Here is a 21815-nt window from a genome sequence, read left to right as displayed (position 1 = left end):
AGGTATGCCATTCCTCCAGAACATGGCAAAAGGTTGGAACGCCTGGCGAAAGGTAAGCTTAGCTTCTTGCCATGTTAATACTGTTTGGACAAATACATGGGTATGTTCCTAGTGAAAACTAAAGCATCCCAGAGGAGAATCCTACCCTTAATTTTCAAACGGATTTACAAAGAATTGATTTTGAACTGACAACTATAATTTACTATTGCGAGAGCTGCTTGATGAACCCGCACTGGTATAATAGTTTCAGGGGCAGAAAGCTTGTCATCTTGTCAGAAGTGCTGTGAACGTTTCCTACCAGTGCAACTGTTTTCTCAAAGCCTCAGTCTTCTGACACGCTATGGGCCTAACTAAAATTGGTGGAAAAAAACTTGATTTTTGAGGCAGTAAGACCATGTGCGGGAAATGGATTTAATAAGAGACCCCTCGTGCATCTCCATGTGTAACAGGAGGTTTGTGGCAGTGAGTTGAGAACTCCGTTGCTTCGGTTCCGTGGCGTGGTCTATGGGGTCTTTGTGATAATTCCCCCCCCATTACACACATTCAGCTGGGAAACAGTGTGGTAGAAACCCTTCTTGCTTCCTACGCTGTCAGTGTTACATGTACAGCATTGGCATTGATTACTTTTGATCTTAACTAGGCAAGTGCCTACAAATGCAGTGACAGCGTTCATGGAGAACAGCTAGGGGAGTTCTCACTTCCCTGTAAGATGATGCACAGTGTTTGGCGGCTTGCCTTTTATTCCAGCCTCATCCCTCTCTGTCTTCTCAGTACAATAAAGCCCATCTCAAAAAGCAGGGCTAGCTCGAGCTGTGATAAACTTCCACCTCTCACCAGGCTGGCTGTAATTTTTGGCCTTACAAAGTGCCAGCCTCAGCTGCTGAAAATCCTGTGTGCGTGTTCTTGCCTGAGTACCTGCCAAGGTCATCTTGCGAGCTGCCTCCCGCCCTTGGTGAGAACAGCAAGCACAGACACCAGTGTTCTGGTTTGGGCACTTCTGATTTCCAGTTGGTAATGGTGGAAGGTTCAGGAAAGATGACTGACTGCAAAAATACATATATTTTTATTAGTTGATGTTGTGTTTGTGCTTTGTTGCTATTTTTGTGTACTTGCAAATGTTCTAAGTGCTGCCCAGCTAAAAAAAGCTGCTGTCCCAGAATAATTAACTCAAAATCTACATGTTTCATCCTTGATGAGGCATACTTTAATGATTTAAATCTGTTGTTGAAGATAATGCTGCAAAAGCACTGCTGTACTAAGGCAGGAAGACCTGGAAGGCCGCATGTATTCTGATGCAAAATAATAATAATATCGGTAAAGCAGGTATTCATAGGAATGATGTTTCTTGCTGACTGTCATTATAAATATTGTTTTTCACTTGAATAAAAAAGGGGAGAGTGTTGAAGGGATCGATTGTGTAGGATAAATATAGAATAAATGGGTATAAACCTCCTAGGAGATGGTCGTATTTTCTCTTAATGCAGAGAAAAACAAAATCCCTAAATACTACTAATATTAAAAATCGTTGCTCAGAAAAGTTACATTTCAAAGTTACTTTGGGTCTGCACAGTTCTGTTTAATCATTTGTCAGGTTTTATAGAAGCTACAGTTTCATATTAGAAAGTTAATAAATCTAGATGACTCGTGCTCTGTAGAATCTGAAATATCACACCAAAGTCTGACACAGTAATATTAAGACTCTTGCTGTTTGTAACTTCATTTTACTGATGATCAGTTTTTGAAGCACAGTGATGGCTGGCAATAAACCGGACACAAATTATCAATGATTTATTTTAAGCTGGTTGTTGCCTTATGGAAGTTGGGATGAGTAATGCTTTAAAACTACAAAGAAGCAGCATTACTGCTTGGGCATCCTCCCTGTCCTGTGCATCAGTGATCTATACTACGAAGAAGTTCACTATGGAGAGATGAGTATGCAATTAATATGGAAAATGAATAGCTGAGCTGTAAAAGGGCTCACTGGGAGAGTTGTAGAGCCCATGGAGAGAATGTTAATGTGTTGCCGTGTTATTGGTGCTAATCACTTAAAATGTGTTTCTTTATTAGTGGCTTTAATGAGAGCCACTTAAACTGTGCATTAAAAAGAGGAAGTGCAGAGAAGGATGACAGACTGGGTAGTAGACAGTCATAATTGTAATTGAAATGCTTTTAGGACAAAAATATAAGAAAACTTGGAACCCAACAATCCTTTTTTTTCACTTTCTGAACCCCCTTCCATTATGTCCCATCAATTAATTTTGCTTCCAGAGCTTGGTTGCCTTTTTTTTTCTCTTTCTCCTAAATGATGGTGTTTTTTTAATCCCTATAAACACATAATTTGTTGATTGAGTCACCCGAACACATGGTCTTGAACACAGTGCTTTTACATTGGTCTTGCTGATGTTTTCGGGAAGGAAGTACTGACGTCAAAGAGTTTGGTTCGGTTTTTATCCTACTTTTAATTATTTGTGGTTTGTTTTAATGACTCGGTGTGGATCTTGTAGCTCTGGCTGAACTTGTACTTCGTACTGTTGAGATGCTGAGTCAGATCATGCTGTCTCTGCCAGACATACGAGTGACTGCTGTGGCCAGTGAATAAGTGTCCCTTTTTCCACTACCTTGTAGTGGATATGTTTTGTTTTGTTTCTTTCTTTTGACTGCATATTAACATCTGCATGCTTATTTTTTTTTTCCTTTAGGCTGGTATGTAGGGCAGATCGTTCTGGAATCGTTTGATAACAGTTGTGTTACTTTCCCAGGAATAATATAGCTGCCCATCAAAGAAGGTATAAAAAGGACATATCAGTATGGAGTAGATGGTGCATGCTTGTCAATTTTTCCTTGTCCATATTCAGAAAAAGGGTGGCTCAGAGTCTAGCCCAAACGTGAGACAGCCAGGTTCTGTTTCTTAATTTGTTAGGATTTTCCTGAAATTCTGGCCAAGTTGCTTATGCCCAAATATGTATGATTTACAAGCTAACTCTCAACTTGAATGGGATTAACACTTATGTGCATCAACATGCAATTTTTTTTCCCCCACAAGATTTATGTGGTATTTTAAACAGTGAGGCATGTGCTAACTACTGACATCTTTAGTAGTATGCCTATTGTTTTTATCTATCTAAAGTATCTAGGCAGGTTTTCATTTTGTCATCTTGTCTCTGATTAAATAATGATTGGATATAATACTCCAGAAATGATAGCCCTCTTTGTAATGTCTTCACAGGTTTTTTTCCTGGAAGCTCTCAGGGATGCGATGCTTTCCTCCGTCACAAGATGACCCTCATTTCGCCCTCAATCTTGAAGAAGTACGGCATTCCTTTTGACCGGGTATGTACCAAAAAGATACTTTGGAGATGCCGGTAAGCTGTTGAGTTGCACAAACCACAACACCCCTCTTTTAAGGAAACAATTCATTGCAAGCCACTGGGGAGCAATTTGCTTAATTTCCAAATGCATTATTATGCTAAATGTATCATATCAGTTTAAACCAGCTGGATACCTGTAAATGAGGATTTGTGGTTTGTCTAGGACAAGCTTTGTGAAGTACCTCTATTTGTAAAACCTTTCACGAGAGCTAACTTAAGCATCGTAACTTCGTCACTTACGGAGCTTCTCCAGGTAGGCAGGGCTAAACTGTAATTCAGGTGCTATGGCTTATCAATAGGCTGCATAACTCACAGGTAATTCTTGAACGTAGGCTTAATATTTTTTTTCTCCTGGGTCCAGTATGAATCAAAAACTGGAGTTAGACATACTGGTTCTCTGTTGTACAAGCCTTCTGTCTACACAGGGCCAGTAAGGATCCATGCATCTCTTAAGTCGTCTTATTTGAAATGCTGGGTCATGTTTATTTGGAGTGATCGCTTTAATATGCTTATTCTCGAAGTCTTTGGACAAGAAGTAAATCTCCTCAGCCAAGCATGCTTACCACGGATTTCATATCTGTGTAGAATCAATCAAGCAGTTACTGCTTCTGCGTGTTAGCAGCGTACGGAGCTCTTGTCCTGCCAGGGGGGTTAAGACATCATGTCAGGGTATGATCCTGTCTGGGTGTGGGAAAAGGAATCGAGTTGGAGACACTGTGACTCTTAACTCTGGTGGGAAGTGTCAAAGAATGCCTGATTCAAATTGATTTCATCCTTCCTCAACCCCCTTGCATCATCAGCATTCTAGATATTATGCCCTTCTTTTTCTGCGTAAGAACTCTTGAGCTCTGATCATTTTTAAGCATGGTTTTGCTAGAGTTAGTCCACCTGAGACAAAGTATGGCACCTATTTGATGAGCCTAGTGATTCTTTGAGATGGAGGTAAAAGATCTTGGCTTTTTTATAGCATAAAAACCATGAATTCATTCAATTTACTGCTCCAGGGACTGTTTCATTTTTCCTGGTGGAAGGCTGTGATGAATGAAATTTGAAGCGTGATCATCTGGCTTGTCAGATGAGCTCGCTGTCAGTGCAGAGGAGACTTGCGTGAAGCAATGTGCGGTGCTTACGGTTCAACATCAGTGGCAAGCTAGACTTGGCCTAGTTTGCACACGATGGTCGATATTAAATTGTTCTTACAGATCAACAAACCATTTTTCTTGTAATTCTGTCTGTGAAACCTAAATCCCAAGTGTGAAAATATTGATATCTGCTACGTATGGTTGAAAATAATAAAGAAAAGATCTAATTGTGGGATCTGATTTTTTTTGGTAAGGATTTTAATTTTACAAATTTCAGGAAAGTAGGCGGGCAGATTGGAATGTGGGTGGCATCTCAATGCATAGATGCCCCTTGGAGAAATGACTTGATGGAGGGTCAAAGATGTCTGTTCCAACCGTACTCCCAAAAGAGTACAAAACTTGTAGGCAGTGTGATCTTCTGAAAAGTCTGTCCGACCTTATCTTTATTGGTCTAAATGTCACTTAAATGGTGAAGTTTAAGAATTTCTTCTTACGCTTTTTTCTGCTGCAGTATCAGTTGCATGCTGTGTCTTGCTGCTATTAATGGTATTTTTCATATGGCTTCTGGTTAAAACAGCTTCGTAAGTGATGCCAGAACACGTTGAACAGAGCCTAACGAGCAGTCACTGCTTATCTAAAAAAGCTGAAAATAATAATGATTAAAAAGTACCTGTTGGTGCAACCTAGGCATTGTAAGTGAAGCCTGTCGTGCAGCCCCCTGCTGGCATCCCTTCCTGTGGAATGGAAGAGAACAGGAAATGGGAATTAATTTCTGCCGTGTCATTCGGGTGGTGTGTTTGGGCAGTGCTCTTGTGTCCGCAGGGGGTCAGAACAGGAAGGAAATTCTTGTCAGGCTTCAGAAGTTTAAATGTTGTAGGTGGGCAGATTTTGCTCCGGAGTGATACATCTTTATGTGTTTGCTTTTCCATGTATTTGTGGAAAGGGACATTGACTGGTAATTGTATGGTAAGTGGTTTCTGATCAATAACCGTGCAAGAGGAAAAAAAGAGTTTGTAAAAATAAATATATGTATATATAAAAAAAATGTTGCTAGAGGAAGGCTTTCCTTCCAAGCTTATCCCAGGTCAGCTTTACTGTTCTGTATGGTGATAGGCATGGGGTGTGAAGTGCTTTAAATAAGGGAATTTCTAATTTGTTGCTTGGTAAAAAGCCTTCTCCCATTTAGCTAGGCTTCCTGCTCTGAATCTTTTGATTTGTGACATGAAGGTTTTTTTACAGATTCATATCTGGTGTCTCCTTCATGCTGATTATATGTAGAACCTTTAAAATACGTGCTCCCTGAATGCTACGAATCTGATTTTTATCTATTTCTTCTTTACCCCCCCTAAAAAATAGGAGAGGCTAGTGCATGTCAAAGCCAAGCTTTATATTTTAAAGGAAGGGGGATTATTAACATCTTACCTAAAGCAATATAATTCCTAAGCCTGATTTACAGAGCGCGGGGTGAAAATGTGTATTTGTGATAGATTCGCTCAACTCTCGGGCAGTCACTGGTTGTTTTTAAATGTGAAGAGGAGGAGGAGGAGATCTCTTAAGTCAGAGCAGCCTGTATCTGAATAACCCCTGTCCTGAAATAGTAGCTTTTGAAGGAGGATCGCTATTATTCACAGACAGGGAATGTGTGCCATTTTTCTTTAGAAACAGAGATAGGATCCCTTCATCTAAATTCTTGGCAGATTTCAATGAAGTGAATAAGCACACATTTATAAATCTCTATAATGGTATTTACTTCTGGAAAAAAAGAAGCAGATCAATACTAGGGCTTTTTAATAATTAAAAATGTGTATTTCTGTAATCTCCTATTGATTTCTCCATTTATTCTTCAAGAGCTTGCAGAAGTCAGTAAATTTAGGGCTTTCTCCATGAGTGGCAGTTTGTGCTGGCTTTCTTTCAATAGTTATTACTTTTCTGCATGGCCTATCCATCATCTCGAGTGCTTTCTAATTTATTGTAGGGATAATGTTGACAGCAGTGACATGGAGGACATACACTGTGGGCTTGAAATGAAGACACCAGGATGTAGATTTCGTGACAGAAACATAATCTTTCCGTCTTGTGAAGTTAGCAATCTACCGCTCTGCTTTGATTTATGGAGGGGGCTGGATGGGGAACGCGCCGTGAAGCTGGCTGCAGACCGGACTTCGGCACCTCTCATCCAGAAGCTTCTCGTGTTGTCATATAAGCTTTTCTTTTTTCTTTTTTTAATTCTTTTTGTTCTGCTAACGTTCATAGCATTAGCAGGCTTAGGTGTTTGATCAGCATAGTGGGTAAATATTTTAACTGCTGCTCACATTTCCTATGTGGACCGATCCTTGTGCTTTTAAGTGTAAGTTCTTCAAAACCTCTGTAGGCTCTGAACCACTGTGTTGTGGGAAATGATCCAGAGGCGTCATGTGGCTGTTATGAAAGCCTGGTCAGCACTTCTGGTTTAGAAAGACAAGGGAAGGACAAATTTTGCCTCTTTTGTGATCTGTCGAAGGGAGATGCTATCGTACGTTTTGGTGAGCTGGCCCGGGAGGATTGCTCAAAGCGCGCTGTATTGCTGCCAGTTCTTACGCTGTGTGCTAGGATTTAATTACCTTCCTTTCTTCCCCGATGTCTCCTCTTAGTAGGTTTTTAAAAGGTGATTTTCGAAAAGCGTTGGGAATTGATTGGCCTCTGATTACAGCTGTAATCTGCAGTTTTCAATCTTTTTGCTTATTGTTTTAATTTTACTTGAGTAGACAAATGGTGAGCTGTAATTTTTAGGTTGTTTGACTAATGGGTGAACGAATGGGAATAAGAATGATTAAATATGAGTGAGGAAATAAATACAGTGAAAAGTAGCATGTATTTCAGCAGGACACTGCAAGGCAGAGTGGATGTTTAGGTGGGAAATCCAATTTACTTGGCCCCCCTAGCATGGAGTATGAACATGGGTTTGATCTTAACATAAGCTGAAGTGATGACCATCAAAAAATTTGTTGATCTTCTGAACTGCTGCAGCCTGGGATTCTTTCTGTAACTTTGACTCAGCAGAGTTCAGATCTTGTGATGGCTTCCATCCTTTGTACTGTCTTTTTTCATGAGTAGAATTACTTCGGTATTTCTGCTGTTAGCAAAAAGTTGTTCCAGGTTTTGCCAAGAGTTGGCAGTGACTGTTTTGCCTCCCCTCCAGCTGGGGGAGAGAGAGAGAGATTTAACCAGAGAGATTTAACTCTGTTCTCAAACTACTATTTCAACTGATCTGTGGGGTATGTCTTATTTTTGTTTTTCAGATCACCCAGGAAGCTGGAGAATTCATGATTACATTTCCTTACGGTTACCATGCTGGCTTCAATCACGGCTTCAACTGTGCCGAGTCTACCAACTTTGCCACTTTGCGGTGGATCGACTACGGAAAAATGGCAACCCAAGTAGGTGTCTGTTTGGATGAGGGATTACTTAAGACCATCAGCTCATGAAATGCAAACAATTGAGTGGGGGACTTGTCCTTTTGACCAAAACTGAAATTGTTTTGAGGATATACTCTTTCATTGTTCCATGTTGTTGTTTTGTTCTTGTTGATAATTCATGTCATTCTAAGGGCGTATAATGACTTTCTTGAATGCTGAATGTACATGCACCTTGTAGAGAGGTTGTTTTGAAACTAATAAGTTTGGATTAGTTTTCTGAAGCATCCAAACTGTATTTCACACTGAATAAGGTGACTGATATGACTGAATACAATTCATTAGGCACACGCTGAAGGAGAAGGAATAAGCTGGAGACATCTTAAACTTTCATAGGAATATACCAATAACCTTCTGAAAATATTTGGATTTCTCTACCATCTGCATAGTACAAAAAGCCTGAGTCATGTCTCAGGAGGAGAATCGTGCTGGAATGGCTGTGTATGGCTATTTCATTAAGGCAAATTTCTTGTATGTTTTTGTTATTTTTGACAGTTCCGAGGGCACTGACAGTTTTTCATGAAAGCATGCATACTGTGTTCTCTGGTTTTTAAATGTGAATTATTAGCAGCTACGGGCATATATTTCAAACTGATTAATACAGTTTTTCTCTTTTTTGAAAGTCTGCCTTAAATGGCTTGTTTTTAATGCATTGATGTCTTTGGTACATTAGACGTGATGCAGTGCAGCATAACTGGTTCAATAAAATCTGTGAATTTTTAAATTAGGGATCAGTTCCACACAGTCTTTGGGGAAAGGATAAATGATTGCCATGGGGTAGCAGTGTAAAATTGCCTCAGATGTTCCTTTCCAGAAAGGCAGACTTAGATTTCACTCTAGAATAGCATTTATATCATCTCCTTCACTTATTTTTCTTCTATCAACTCGGTGTGACTCTGCAGGTTTCATAATGCATCCTAATGCTTTGTTCTGGGCAAAACCAACCCCATTGAAAATGGGCTGCAAGTGCATCTGTGCCTCAATCTGTGGAACACTGTAATGATGCCCATTTTTCCTTTACTAGGGTTTATATTCTAAGAAAGGTAGATGGTCACTGAATGTAGTCACTCTCTTCTCCGCTTTGGGATCCTAGGCTCGTTGAAAATGCTGTCTTTAACCCTTCACCTTTGTGCTGTAATGCCTTCCGCCACATTCGGCCCAAGCTGAAACTTTCTATGCATAATTATATTCAGAAGTGATCGTTGCTGTGTGTTAATTATCCTGAGTGGTTGCTTTGTGATTAATGCCAGTCACTCCTTCCTGCTTCTCGAAGCTAGTGCTGTTTCTGGCACTGCAGACAGTGAGGGATCTTGTAGAATCATGAAAAAATCCATGCTGTTTCTTCCTAGTTTTCCTTTTTAATTAGTAAGCATCATTAAGGCAACTAGGAAAGGAAGGTGGTTGTTAACCCACAGAAGCCTTTTTTCCTGCTTTTTTCCATCTCTTGGTATTTATGTCCTGCCTCAGCAACTGCAGGCAGGCAGTCCTTGACTGTCAAACATCGCAACACTCAGTGTCCGAGAAGCTTATCCACAGAAAGCAAGTTTAGCCCTTCGGGTTACCTTTGGGTGTCTGTCTTGTTTATTTTTTCAGTAATATTCAGCCCACAGTTTCAAGGAGTCAGCTGTTAGCCAACAAATTCGGCACCTGAGCACTCTCCTTGTCTAAAATAAACAAATAGATTTTATTATTTCATTTCTGAAACCACCGTGGTGTAAAAGCATCTTACATTAGGCATGCTAGTGGCTGTGCCATGAAGTATAACATTCACTGTGCCAGCCAGGTAATACCTCTGAATTGCTAGTAATGGCAACTGAAACGATTCTCAGAATAGAAAAATCCTCATACTGAAAAGTCATGTATTTGTTCCCGCTGTCCCCTGCCAGTGTTCAAGGATGCGAATCCAGGGTTGTTGTAATCTTTTTGCAATCCTTGAAGGCGGTAAAGCAGACCATGTGGCAGTAGCCGTGGGCTCTGAGACCATGTGGAGGTGGACTGGGAGTTGTCCATTTGAATTTGTTCTGGAGCTAAAGAGAGGGTAAGAAAAACCTAGAACCGTGAGAGGCCTCAAAACGGTGTTAAGTGTCTTACAGTCAAAAATGGCCAAGCAAACTTGGTTTGAAAATGTTAAAAAAAAAAAATCAAGTTAGTTTGTTGTGACCTTGTATGCCAGGCTTGTCTGTAGCAAATGGTTGTGGTTATACACCCCAGAAAATGGGGTTTATCGTGGAAGTTCTGACAGACCCTTAACTACAGCAGTGCCAGCAGGCACCTCTCTAATATTAAAAGCAATTTTGGGTTCAGCCATGTGTTCACAAACAAGTGACATTTGGGAAGTGCAGTTTTAGATTGAGCCTCCATGCTTACATTGTTAAGCAGCGTAGCGTGAAATTACTGAACAAGCAGCATAGAGAGCTCTGAGCAAATCTAGGGAGAGAAGGTTGAAGTGTGGAAGGAGATGCCCAATTTATTTCCATTGCACTTGCTGACACTTGTCTGTTCAGAGATTTCCATTTAATATTACCTAAACCACACATTGCATACATGTTAATTAACCCTTTGATACCTTACTATCAGGCTCCAGATGAGGTATGAATGCTGTTACACAGTGAGGGCAAAAGGTTTATTTAAATCCCATTTTAAGTTAAACAGGAACTTTAATGGAACATCAGCTGACTCTCTACACCCCACCTGCCTGCACATTTAAGGAGAAGGAGTTCAGGGAGAGAGACATCCAGGAGTGCAATTTTTGGTTAACTACTGCAGCTTTGCTAAATTTAGAAATGGCTATATTGATTTCTGTGCTGTCAGGCACAATTCGATTATATTTGCCTACATCAGAGCAGGTTTTTTTTTCATGTCATACGGTCATTATTAAAATTCTTAGAAACTCTTGAGTGGATGGTGCTCCATAGGTCCGTAGTGTTACTGCAGTGAAACCAGGCTGTAAAGTGATTCTCTTCTCTCCTTGTCCTGCCAGTACTCATGAGATTGGTGACAAGGTAAGGTTCAAAATTAGACAGTTGTAATGTTCTTCTGGACGTTATCCTGGGGATTAAATTTGAATTCTGCTTTTTTCAGAGCTATGAATAGAGTGAGACATGTCAGTGGCATAGAGTTAGAGACAGGAAGGTAATGGCTTACCTCCAAAAACCATAGATAGAACCGTGCTAATTGCCTGCCAAACAGATGAAATGTTCTGCTAACCACCGTGGAACCTGCCTAGGCTGTAAAAATACATGACGACTGGAGTGAAGTTTAAAGATCAGCTTCTTAGACACCGTTTCTGCTCGAATTGTAGAACAAGCATCAGCATTGGCAAAAACGGCAATGGCTGCGGAGTTGTGTGGGAAACTGATAGTTGGTAGGTGTACTTGTGTTTGTGTAAACCCGTAACCAGGATCAACAGATGCTTAAAAATGCAATTGGAAATTGGCTTGGTAAACCCTTGGGTGAAGAAATTAGCTGTCTGGTTCACAGCTTTCTGAGAACCTAGTGGAGAGGTTGTGGAGTCTCTTTCAGAACTGTGCAGGAGAAGCTGCCATAAAGGAACTGGATGGGTGTTTGTCTGTCTGTAATGGTCATGGGGATGTTCCTTCTGGGTTTCACGCGTTTAGATGCAAGTTGTAACCAACCCTGACAATAATCTCTTACCATTTACTGTCTTCATCTATCAGATGTCTCCTCTATGTTTAGTCTGCCCCAGGCTCAGGTGGGAAACCTGAAAAACGATGGCGTTTGGCACATTGGTTACCACAAGCGTTCAGCAGAAATCTCTGGTTTCTTTTCTTATGCTTGCCCTGGTTTTGTTTCAGCTTTTTATTTATAGCAGGTGTTTGCTTCTGAAGTCCGACTTGCTGATCTATGTGGTAAGTGCTTCTCTAGCCTCAGTGCTGGTATGTGGCGGACAAAATTCCTGTCACCGCTCATGATGTATTTAAATCCTCAGGACTGGTTGCTCCCCAGTTCTTAGAAAATGTCAGTCTCTTTCGATTCAGAGGAAGGATATAACACTCTCCTTTACCTCAGGTCTCTAATTACATGGTGGTGTACCACCGGGAAATAGATGTCTCGCCTGCAGCTGGACATTGTGCCCAGAAGTGTAAGAATTAACAGCTCTTTAACTGTTACCTCATTTACTGTCATTGTAAATGTCTCCCACCAGTCCTCAAGGAGCCTTCTGTTGCAGCCGACTTCTTTCCAGTCAAGGTGACTGACTTTAAGACCAACCATAGTTCCTATTTCACTTAATCTGTGCAGAAAGCAGCAGTTGAATATTACATCTCTCAGCTACTCTTCTACAGGTGGGAGAGAGACCTTCGGTTAACCCTGGGGCTCCCGTAGTTCATCCTGGGGTGCAGTCATCACTAGGTCTTTCCAAATACTTAATGGTAATTCATTTCAGCATTCTTTGCTATGTTAGATGTGGAGATCAAACCCTAGCAGGAGATGCCCTTTTTAAGATACGGCCCTATCTGACTAACGTCAGCATCGGGCTGCTATAATGTGTGAAGTAAGAAGAGATTCAGAAAGGAGTTAAAGGGTTTTTCAAGGAGTTACAGATAGCGGCACGATGTCAGGAGTCAGCTGTGATCTGAACGCTCTGCTTTAGGCCTTCATATTGCCGATTAAATAATACAGTTGAATAGGGATGGTTTTACTTTTGTATGCTGTAGTTAATGTTTACCTGCACAGGCAGAGCCTGGAAATTACAGAGAAATACTTTGCTTTGTACTCGGTAGTTGGTGCTCTTCAGTCGTTTGTCTACCATTAATTTTTTTGTTGAAAAAGGCCTGATGAATGAAAGGCAGTGAATGATCATTTTCATTCCCTACCATTAGGTTTGGGTTTGTTCAGTGTGTTTTGTGTTTGTGGCTTTTTTCTTTTCTTTTTTTTTTTTTTAAATATGAGCCTGCAGCTGCTTTCTGCATTGTTTTTTTTTGGTTCCGTTTGTTTCTGAAAACTCCTGGACGCAACCATCAATAGGCTGAGGGTGGTCTTAGCAGTGTGTTTGACTAAACAACCCTTTCAACATCAACTGGTTTAGTAAAGTGTCCTCCTTCAAGTCGATGCGGCCTTTAAGTCTCCTCTAGTTTGAAAAGACACTTTCAGAGTATACAATTTTATAAGAAATTCAAGTGTGTCTCACAGGTCGGCTTTTCTATTTTTTTCAAACTGGACTGGAAATAAGTGGGTGGGAGGGGAACAATTTTTTGCTCTTCCCTTTATGTTACTAGCAGACACTCCTGGATGATAGCGTCTGCGTTACCATCGGTTGACATTTTCATACCTTCATTTTATCTCTTATTTACTCCAGAGATAGTGCTGGATTTATCTCTCTCTCAGTATAAAATGGGGTCAAGTTGCCCTCCTTCCCAAATCCTACACTTTGTGTCCTGAAACAAGTAGCCTTCATCTCCACCTGCAGAGCATTCTAGGAGAGACCTCTGCTCCAGCGCAGCTCAGTCCTCTGCTGCTTACTCCTTTCTCTGGCGAGAAGAAGATGAGTAAGACTCTTCTGTTTGGATCTTACCGATACATAAAGGCATCCCCAAGAGAGGTGCTTTTTGGAGCTTACACTGTGGTCTTTTGCATAGCTTGTTGTTTCCAAACTGTTGCTTCCATGGTGGAGTTTTATTTTTATTTTTTTGGTGTGCGTTTCTAAAATAATAATGGAATAACAGATCTCACATTTACTTTTGGAGTGTTTGTGATTTAAAGTTGTCTGGCATATAATTTTCATTGCAAAATTGAAGCTTGCTTCTCCTCACTATTCATATGCTAGTAGGTTTTCTCTTGAAAGATGTCCTTTATTTCCCAAGAAAGAAAATTCCTGAGAATTATGCAGAAACTGCTTGGTAGTGCTGTAAAATTGGTCTCTGAAATAGGGGAAATAAAACTTGTATTTTTGCATTACTTTGTATGTATGCCTTAACTGATTCTAATTGGACCTTTTAAGCGTATAATACCAAAAAAAAAAAAAGAAAAGATAAATATTCTAGTATGGAATAGCATTTCCATAGTTCCTTTTTGTAAGACAGATTCAAAAAATGCTCTTGTATAAAATCTTTCCCCTTTTTGGTAGTTGTTTTGTTGTGTTATTTGTAAACATTCCTAATGCTTTACTCTCCACAAAACAGTGATTCTTTGCAATAAAAAGGAATTTTTACGGTGCTTTTCATGTTAAGGTGGGAAGGAGACAGTTATTTTTCTGAAGTTTTCTCGGAGCTTCATTTTATCAGCTCTCTTCTGAGACCTCCTTCTGAAGTACTGACTGGGAGGTTGGTTGGCAGCATTTTTCTAAGGAAGGAAGAACAAATGCTGGTTTGTAATCACAAAACCTGGACGTTTGGGGGATTTTAGCCACTGGGATGGGTGGTGCCAGGCGGGTTTCTGGCCCACCCTGGAAGAAGGGACACATGAGCAACTGCAGCGCCCAGTCCAGGTCACTGGGAGCTGCTCAGGACCTGACTCCCCCCAAATGGGACATTTGATACCTCTGGGCAGGCAGTGGGGGCAGAAATGACTTCAGGCAGCTTGCCTGCTCTGCTCTCGCCCTTAGGGTGCTGAACTGCTAGGGATCTGCTTTACAAGATTGCTCAGTCTGATTTACTCTTAGCTTAATTACTGTAAGGTGTAAAGCTTTTCTTGGCTTCCCGAATGCTGCTTGGAAATGACTTTGCCTGCTCGGGGTGACTCTCTGGGAGCTGCCCTCAGCCCGTCGGGTCCTGATGTGGCTGGGCTGCCAGTCTCCCCCCCTTTCCCTGCCTCACTAACCCCGTGATTTATAGTGCGGAGGTGACTGTGTGCTTTGTGGCTGCAAGTAAATAGCTATGTGAAGAATGTGCTCCCTGCAGCTTGTTTGCTCAGCTTCCCTGTCACATGGAGTCCCTGGTAAAGGCTACCAGCCCCAATCATTCACGTGTCAGAGCTGGGGCTTTGGGGTCATCAGGCTTTGGGCATAGTAGGACTGCGAGGCCATCACAATCCCTTTTGAAAGCAGCCATAGCATTGTGCTTTCCTGGGCAGTTGGTGTTGCTCCACTCAATTGCTTCACGGGTGACACGTGGGGGCTTAGATACAAAGGAAGAAGAGCAGTCTTACCCACCTACGAATGAATAAATAATAGTGCATTCTGCTCAAGAGTTGCAGAAATGATGATGTTAGAACTCTGAAAAGCAGCGTAAAAGTGTAAAGTAGCTGTGAATTCACATCACACTTTCTCATCAGGTACCTTTTCTGTTTGTTGTCCTCCACAGGAATTCCTTCAGCATACTTAAGGGCGAAATTTGTTAACCTTCTGACTCTTCGCTCTGTGCAGGAAGAACGTTTTTAAAAATAAAGCCCACTTTTTATTATAGCGTGCTTAAAGTAGATTGCTTATGAACAATCTCTTTTAATTTTTTTAAACTCCACCTGGCTTAATTATTTGTCTTTCCTGACAGCCATGCTCCTGATTTTCTTCCAGCTCGGTTCCCTACTGGCAGGTTCAGTCAGCAGGTTCTGTTGCAGGGTCTTTGAGGACGCTTCCTAATCTCGGTTGTCAGGATTCAGATCTCACCTCTGCTCTGTAACTCACCAAACTCTCCAACTGCTTCGAGAATACATGCAGGTGAATCTAGATTATTACTGGAAAGAGAGAGAAGTGCTTCTTTTGGTGTGTGGCTTTCAGAGGGGCCTCGATTGCTGTTTCTTTTAGGATTGATAGACAGCCTCCTGCCTCCTTTATTTATGCATCAGCCCTCCCCTGATTCTAATTTATATCATTTGGAGATGCAACAGACAAATCTCAGTTTCTTGTCCGTTTGAAAAAATGTCACTGAGGAATACTTGTTGTTACCCAGGAAAATAATTCCAGTGTGCTAGAGGCAGATCTTGGGTTGTCACTTTAGATAGCAACACTTGATATTCCACCGAACAAAATGATTCATGTTTCTACGAACTGCCTGTAGATTTTCCTAGTCATATGTGGTACACAAAATGGTGGATTTTACTGCTTCATCTGCTATATCACAGGCCTGCAAACCATCACAGCTTTTGGCTTTCTTTTTAAACAAAATGAATAAGAAGCGGTTGATCCAACAGGAGGATAGAAGGCTAACTGCACTGACTTAGCAGGAGTTGTCTAGTACATCTGTCACTTCAGAGCTGTAGAACTTCGCTAAGCCATGTCAGGGCATGGTAGCTGCTTCCTTAATGCACGAACACAGTGCTGACCCGCTGACATGACATGCTTTCTGCCAGCAAAAGTGCTCGGTTGTAGACTTCTTTCACCAACCACAAGGCTTACGATGCGGAAGAAATAATAGCTTGAGATAACGTCAGAATGGTGTTCACTGTAGGCTTTTATCCAGTGGTTATGATTTAGTCTTACTTTGTTTATTCCTTGTACTGGAACGAGTCTGTCCAAACACAGAGGAGCTGGTATTTCACCGAGTCCCTTTTTGGTAGTGTTGCTGAGAGCGGTGAATTTCTTTCTTGGTCCTTTCAGCCTTATCAGAGACACAGTGCTGGACCCTCGCCCGCTGGGGTTGTGTACATCTCTCAGGAACGATGATGGAATAGTTCAGAAAGATTCAGGAGTAGTTGGCAACTGTACAGGTGTAATCTACGGAATAGTAGAAGAGCTTTAAAAAAAAAAAAAGTGATTCTGGCAGAAGTTGTGAAATAGCATGGTGGGGGGAAAGGCTGACACATCTCCATGTAACATACCAGCAGAAACCTGCGAGTTGGATGGGGTGTTATTATATTTGCCTAACATAAAGCATGTCACATAGCAATCTATACTGAATTTTGAATGTTGCAGAGGAGTAGGTAAAACTGCCTCCCCAGCTACCACCACTCGCTATTTACCCAGCTCTTCTGCCCACAGAAATCTGCATGGAACATTATGGCAGCAAGTTAAGGAAGCAAGTGAGGAGAAAGCATGCCCTGCGGCCAGGGACCAGGGGGAGTCCTTGGAAGTCTTTGCCTAATTGTTTTGTTTATGAAACTCTGTGGAGGATTTCCAGTGGGTTTCCTAATGAACTGGTTTGTTGTTGAGACTTACAGCAATGCTTGTAATTAGAGTAGAAACAGGGGGTCAAGACTCATCTCCCTTCCGACAAGCTTTCAACTACCAACCACTAAGCACACGAACGAAGCATTTTAGATTTTTCTCCTTCTTTTCAAAGTTTAACTCCTCAGTGACGTGCAGAATACCCAACACTCATCTTTTAGGCACCTACCTGCAATTTGTGTGCTTTTGTCACTTTTGAAAACTTGGTTGTCTCTGGGAGCATTGCTTGCTAAGGGGCTGAGTGGAAGTGTAACTTTGGGCTGAAGGGAAATAAGCTGGAGTCCAGACTAGTTTTTTCTGTTGTACTGGGTGAGTATTAACTAGATCTCAAGGAACACATCTGTAATCGGATAAGCAGTTGGATAGGTGTTTAGAAGTATTGTACTGGGAGCATTTTGTGTTTCCGCCAAACGCTGAAGCTTTATATCTTGTCCTGGCACTTCATAGAGAAACGTTTAGGAGTGTTCTCTGTGTGAGCAGTGTGTATTCCTATAACGTACAGCAAGAATTTCCTGACCTTTTGGACATAGCCAGCTTTTCTTTCCCAGTAACTTGCTTTTAGGCTTCATCGTTACAAAGAAGCAGACAAAAAAAACCTTAAGCAAAGATTTAGGTTTTCCATTTAATGACGGCATAATAGCTGAAAGAACTTAACTTGGAGTGCATTGTATTTTTTTTTTTCTGTTCAAACTTCCATTAAGGCAAAGTGGGAGGCTAGCTGAGTCTTAAACAACTGTGCTTGCAACAGGCCCTGACTTCATCTAAATGTGTTTTTTCTATGAGAACCAGATGTGCCAATTTACATAGATCATTTTCGTGACTATTCCTACGTAAGGAGAAGGGTTGTTTTACGTTAACTCTTTCTGTTACAGAACAGATGGGGTTCAGTTTAGTGGTAATAACTGGGAAGTGAGGGAAGGAATCCCTACAACGAGGTTGAATGAGGCTACATTTTTTCATAGATCATTTCGTCTTTTCATTTGACTGTAATTTTATATATGCTTGTTAGTTTAAAAATAAGATAGCAAATAAGATAACAGTTACACATTCAGTATTAACACATTTCCAACTATCACGGAATTATTAGTGATGAGACGGTTCTTGGTGCAGTCAGGTATTTCACCACAGTCTCCAACTCTGAGTAACAGATAATAAAGTAGGAAATCGGGGAAGTTTGTTGTTTTTCTGTGTTGGAAAAGTGTTTCACCTTTGCATTTCCTTATTTTTCTAGGTTTTTTGTTTGCAAGTTGGCTTTGTGTATTTTTATCCCATATGGGTAGCAAAGTCATTAGCTTATGAAAAAGGAGAGCTGGGGCTAGCAAAAGTCTTCAGAAGATGGAACAAATAGGTTCCTGTAGACTCGGTGAATATGGAAGTTCCTATTGTCTTGTTGCTGTTTTGGGTCTCAAATACCCTGTAACTGAAGGCAAAGAACTACCCCTAACACTGTTTTGTTTTATTTTCTATCCCCTGCCGCTTTCCTCAGAACTTGCAGTTGGTCCTCGGAGATGAATCTTCCTTGATGACAAATACTCTGTTGTTTGATCTGTCACTCCTCCAGCCGTGCTGTTCCCGAGCAGGTCGGTGTGGCAGTCTGGCTACCAGGTGGGGAGAGGCAGAGAAGAGGCACCAAGATGGTTGATGAGATCTCCGAGTTCCTTACATTTCTCACCTGCCAGTTTGATATGACAAGCATATCCCTCATGTTGCCTTTTAGTCATGGTCCGTGCTTTGGGTGACCATATCACTTCTAAATCTTTCACAGGTCTACAACTGGTACGTGTTATGCTGCCAAAAGAAAGGAAGGAAATCTGTAGTAGGAATTTCTAGAATACCTGAACGGGGACTTTGTGGTTCCGTTTTCCCTCACATAAAGAAAACGAGGTTTCTTATCTCTCCTTAGTGATTGTGTAAGCATAATCATGTTCATTTTATATTGTTGCTTCTACACATTTTAATAATACTGGAGTAGTAAAGTGTTAGAATTTGAGGGGGGAAAATGGAAAATGAAAGAGATGTTCTGCAGAGATTGGGGTAGGGAGAGACAGAGGGGGGTGGTGTAGGCATAATACGTCTTAGAAAACTTGTGTGTTTATGGCCAAATCACATACTTAGAATATTTGGAATAAATATGACTCTGTGTATATGGAAACGGGCAGTACATGGAGATGGCTGTCATTGACAGGGAAACACAGGCTTGCTCTTTTTGTCCTGTTCTAATACAGCAGAGCAGGTAATTAGTTGCAAAGGAATCTTCTCGCCCCTCTTTCCCCGCAGTCTCCTTCTCTGATCTCCCACTTCTGCTCCCTCTCCCACCCCTAATACATACGTGCATGTTCCCTTTTGCAGTCGTATCGTGTCTGCTGTGTTAGAAGGATCTTGCTGCTGTGTCTGAGGGAAGGGTATGGAAAAATACCCTGGCCATTCTGGGAACATGAATGTGACAGAACTGCAGCAGCTGAGGAAATATAACTGCATGATCTGGGAGAAGCCCCAGAGGAAAAAGGCTTTGTAAATTATTCATGCTTGCTACTGTGAAAGCAATAAAATTAAATTAAAATTGAAATATAAACATACATCATGTTAGATTTCTGTATGAAGAAAGGAACTTGGCTGCTGCAGGCTGCTGGTGTTGCGGCGTGTTGGAGATTGCAGCCCACAGTGTCATTTCTCTGAATAGCAGCGTGAGGAGCAGCATCCAGCTAGCTCAGTATGTGGCGTCGCGATAATCTGTGTATATTTCACGTTGTTGTGAGACTTTCAGGCTGCCGGTGGTTCTGTGGTGTTGGAGACTGCACTTGAGACCTTTAGACCTGTCCGACTCAGGATTTGCTCCGCTTGATTTGAAGGGATTGACGTCTGCGTGCTTGTAGCATCTTGGTGCCAGGTCAGGATGAGGAAGTGGGCTGTTCCTCTTTGAAGCCATTTTTCATATTTGTAAAGGCAGAGGAGGTCAATCTCCATAGCTCTCTGGTGATGTATGCTGTGGGGTGCTCTTCTGCATTCCTCTTTGTAGCAGTACACAGGCGCTTTTAACATTTCTTAAGGAAAAGTGATTGAGAATGTGCTCAACACAAATCCCTTAAGCTTGCATTTGTGGAGGTGCTGGTGAGAAGCTTCTGCCTGGGCAGGAATTTGAAACATGGGCACCAGCTGTGGGCCTGCCATTCTTTGGCCAAATTGCATTTCCAGCCTTTCTTTCCTGCACTGTTTTTCATTAAATGAATTGAGTTTTCCTGAAAGTGCCTGGCCATAAATACTTCTTCCCACTCAACGTGCTCAGTGATTGCTGCTTTCCAAGTCGTAGCAGGACTGCAGGTAGCCCAAATGAGAAACAGGGGCTGGGGGGAAGTGGGATAGCCAAGAACTGCACAGAAAGAATCTTCCTTTTCTCTCTCGATGGCTTCTTGAGAAGCCATAAGGCTTTTAATGGTAGTGAAAAATGAAAGAAGAAAGGAAACAAGTTTAATTTCATGCATTTCTCTGAGGAAAAAGGATAGAATGGTTTTGAAAAGGTATAGAGGGATGGTGAAACAGCTTTAAAAAAAGTCCTGCAAAGTGGCTGAATTACCTCATCCTCAACTTGAAGTTGAAAGGCAATTTAGTGCAGGTGCCTGCCAAGCAATGCTTTGAACTTTAGAGCAGAACTAAGAAGGGGTCCTGCTTTTCACACCTACCAGCAAAGCTGCAGTTGCAGGCCCCAGATACAAGTGGATTTTGCTGTATTGCTGTGTCCTTCTCAATCCTGTGCCGCCTTTGAGTTAGAAGCTCATAAAGAACAGATGCTCCTTCAGCCTGGTGTCTGCATCCTGGGTGAGAATCTCCTTGGAAGAAAGACAGTCCATTAATTCTGAGCTTCATCAGAGCAAACAGAATCCAAGTAAAAAAACCTGTAATTAGTCTTTGTGTAGATGAATACAATGGCAAGGGTGTCATTCCAGAGGTTAATTTTAATGAACGTATGCTACTTGAAATGAAAGATGCATGTTTTCTTTGGCTTAGGCATATTTGGGTTAAACGCAGAATGTTGTTGGTTTGGCCTTTTTTATTTCTCTACATATGCTCTGATTAGTCTCCTGAAGTGCACAGGTGAAAGTAATTTCTTGCGGCTGGGGCTTTGTGTGTTAATTGCTGGAGGTTAAGGAATATTTTGATATTTTTTGCTGCTTTAGGTCTTCTATCAGGGCTCTGGGGAGTAAAGTTGTGATAATTTCTTAGTTGTCAATCACTGATGTTTCTCTTCTGATTTTTAAAAGCCTGCTCAGCGTACAGGTAGGTTTTGTTAGTTGCGGTGTTATCGGCTCAGAAAATGGAGGGCAGCTGGGGCTCCTACTGTGGGGTGGCTGGCTGCTTGCTTTCCGTGACGCACATCTGTATTTTTATTCTACTCCATTTTTGTGTGGGTTGAGCTTCCTGAATAATGCTATTGCCAAACCGGTGTCTTGGCTATTACCTGCATCCAGTGGCATCGGTACATTCCTGCTTTTTCTTTTGATTCTTCTCCCACTCCACTATTTTTACCATCTTTTGCTAAGTAACCAGTTAATTTTTGGAAGCTGGACACAGCTGAACAGATCTTGTCCGTCTGTTCAAACCATCTTGCATTGCCGGCAGCAAAACGTTCTTAATTTTTGGTTTTGCAATTTGCTGTCTTGTGAAGGATTTATATACTACATCTTTGACGTGCAATTATGAAGTTTAACTGCCTTGGTCATTAGGTTAAGCTTTTGTTCCTTTAAGGCTTTTTCAGTTACAAAGTGGTGTTGCTAATCTCTTTTCAGCCTGAGAAACTCCAGAAGAGACTGGCTAAGAGGGGAAATGGGGGTTTGAGCTCAAACTCAGACCTCTGGTCTGT

At 41.4% G+C, this 21815-nt stretch overlaps 1 protein-coding gene across 6 annotated transcripts in view; it reads left to right on the top strand.

Annotated features, from left to right (window-relative positions):
- The window catches only part of KDM4B (lysine demethylase 4B), a 90342-nt gene that overhangs the window by 35537 nt on the left and 32990 nt on the right, over nucleotides 1-21815 (top strand). For 4 of the 6 annotated variants that reach the window (XM_080566134.1, XM_080566133.1, XM_080566132.1 and 1 more), the window contains 3 exons: nucleotides 3-52; nucleotides 3227-3330; nucleotides 7729-7866. In XM_080566134.1, coding sequence (XP_080422260.1) covers nucleotides 3-52; nucleotides 3227-3330; nucleotides 7729-7866 — 292 coding nt within the window. Of the gene's footprint in view, nucleotides 1-2; nucleotides 53-2699; nucleotides 2787-3226; nucleotides 3331-7728; nucleotides 7867-13330; nucleotides 21216-21815 lie in introns of those variants that run through there. The other 2 variants (XM_080566135.1, XM_080566136.1) reach the window with 2 other exon arrangements.

The sequence above is a fragment of the Anser brachyrhynchus genome, assembly GCF_964034855.1.
Source record: "Anser brachyrhynchus genome assembly, chromosome: 23".
Classification (NCBI taxonomy): Eukaryota; Metazoa; Chordata; class Aves; order Anseriformes; family Anatidae; genus Anser; species Anser brachyrhynchus.
The sequence above is the reverse complement of the archived record's forward strand: the minus strand, read 5'-3'. Positions and strand labels throughout refer to the sequence as shown.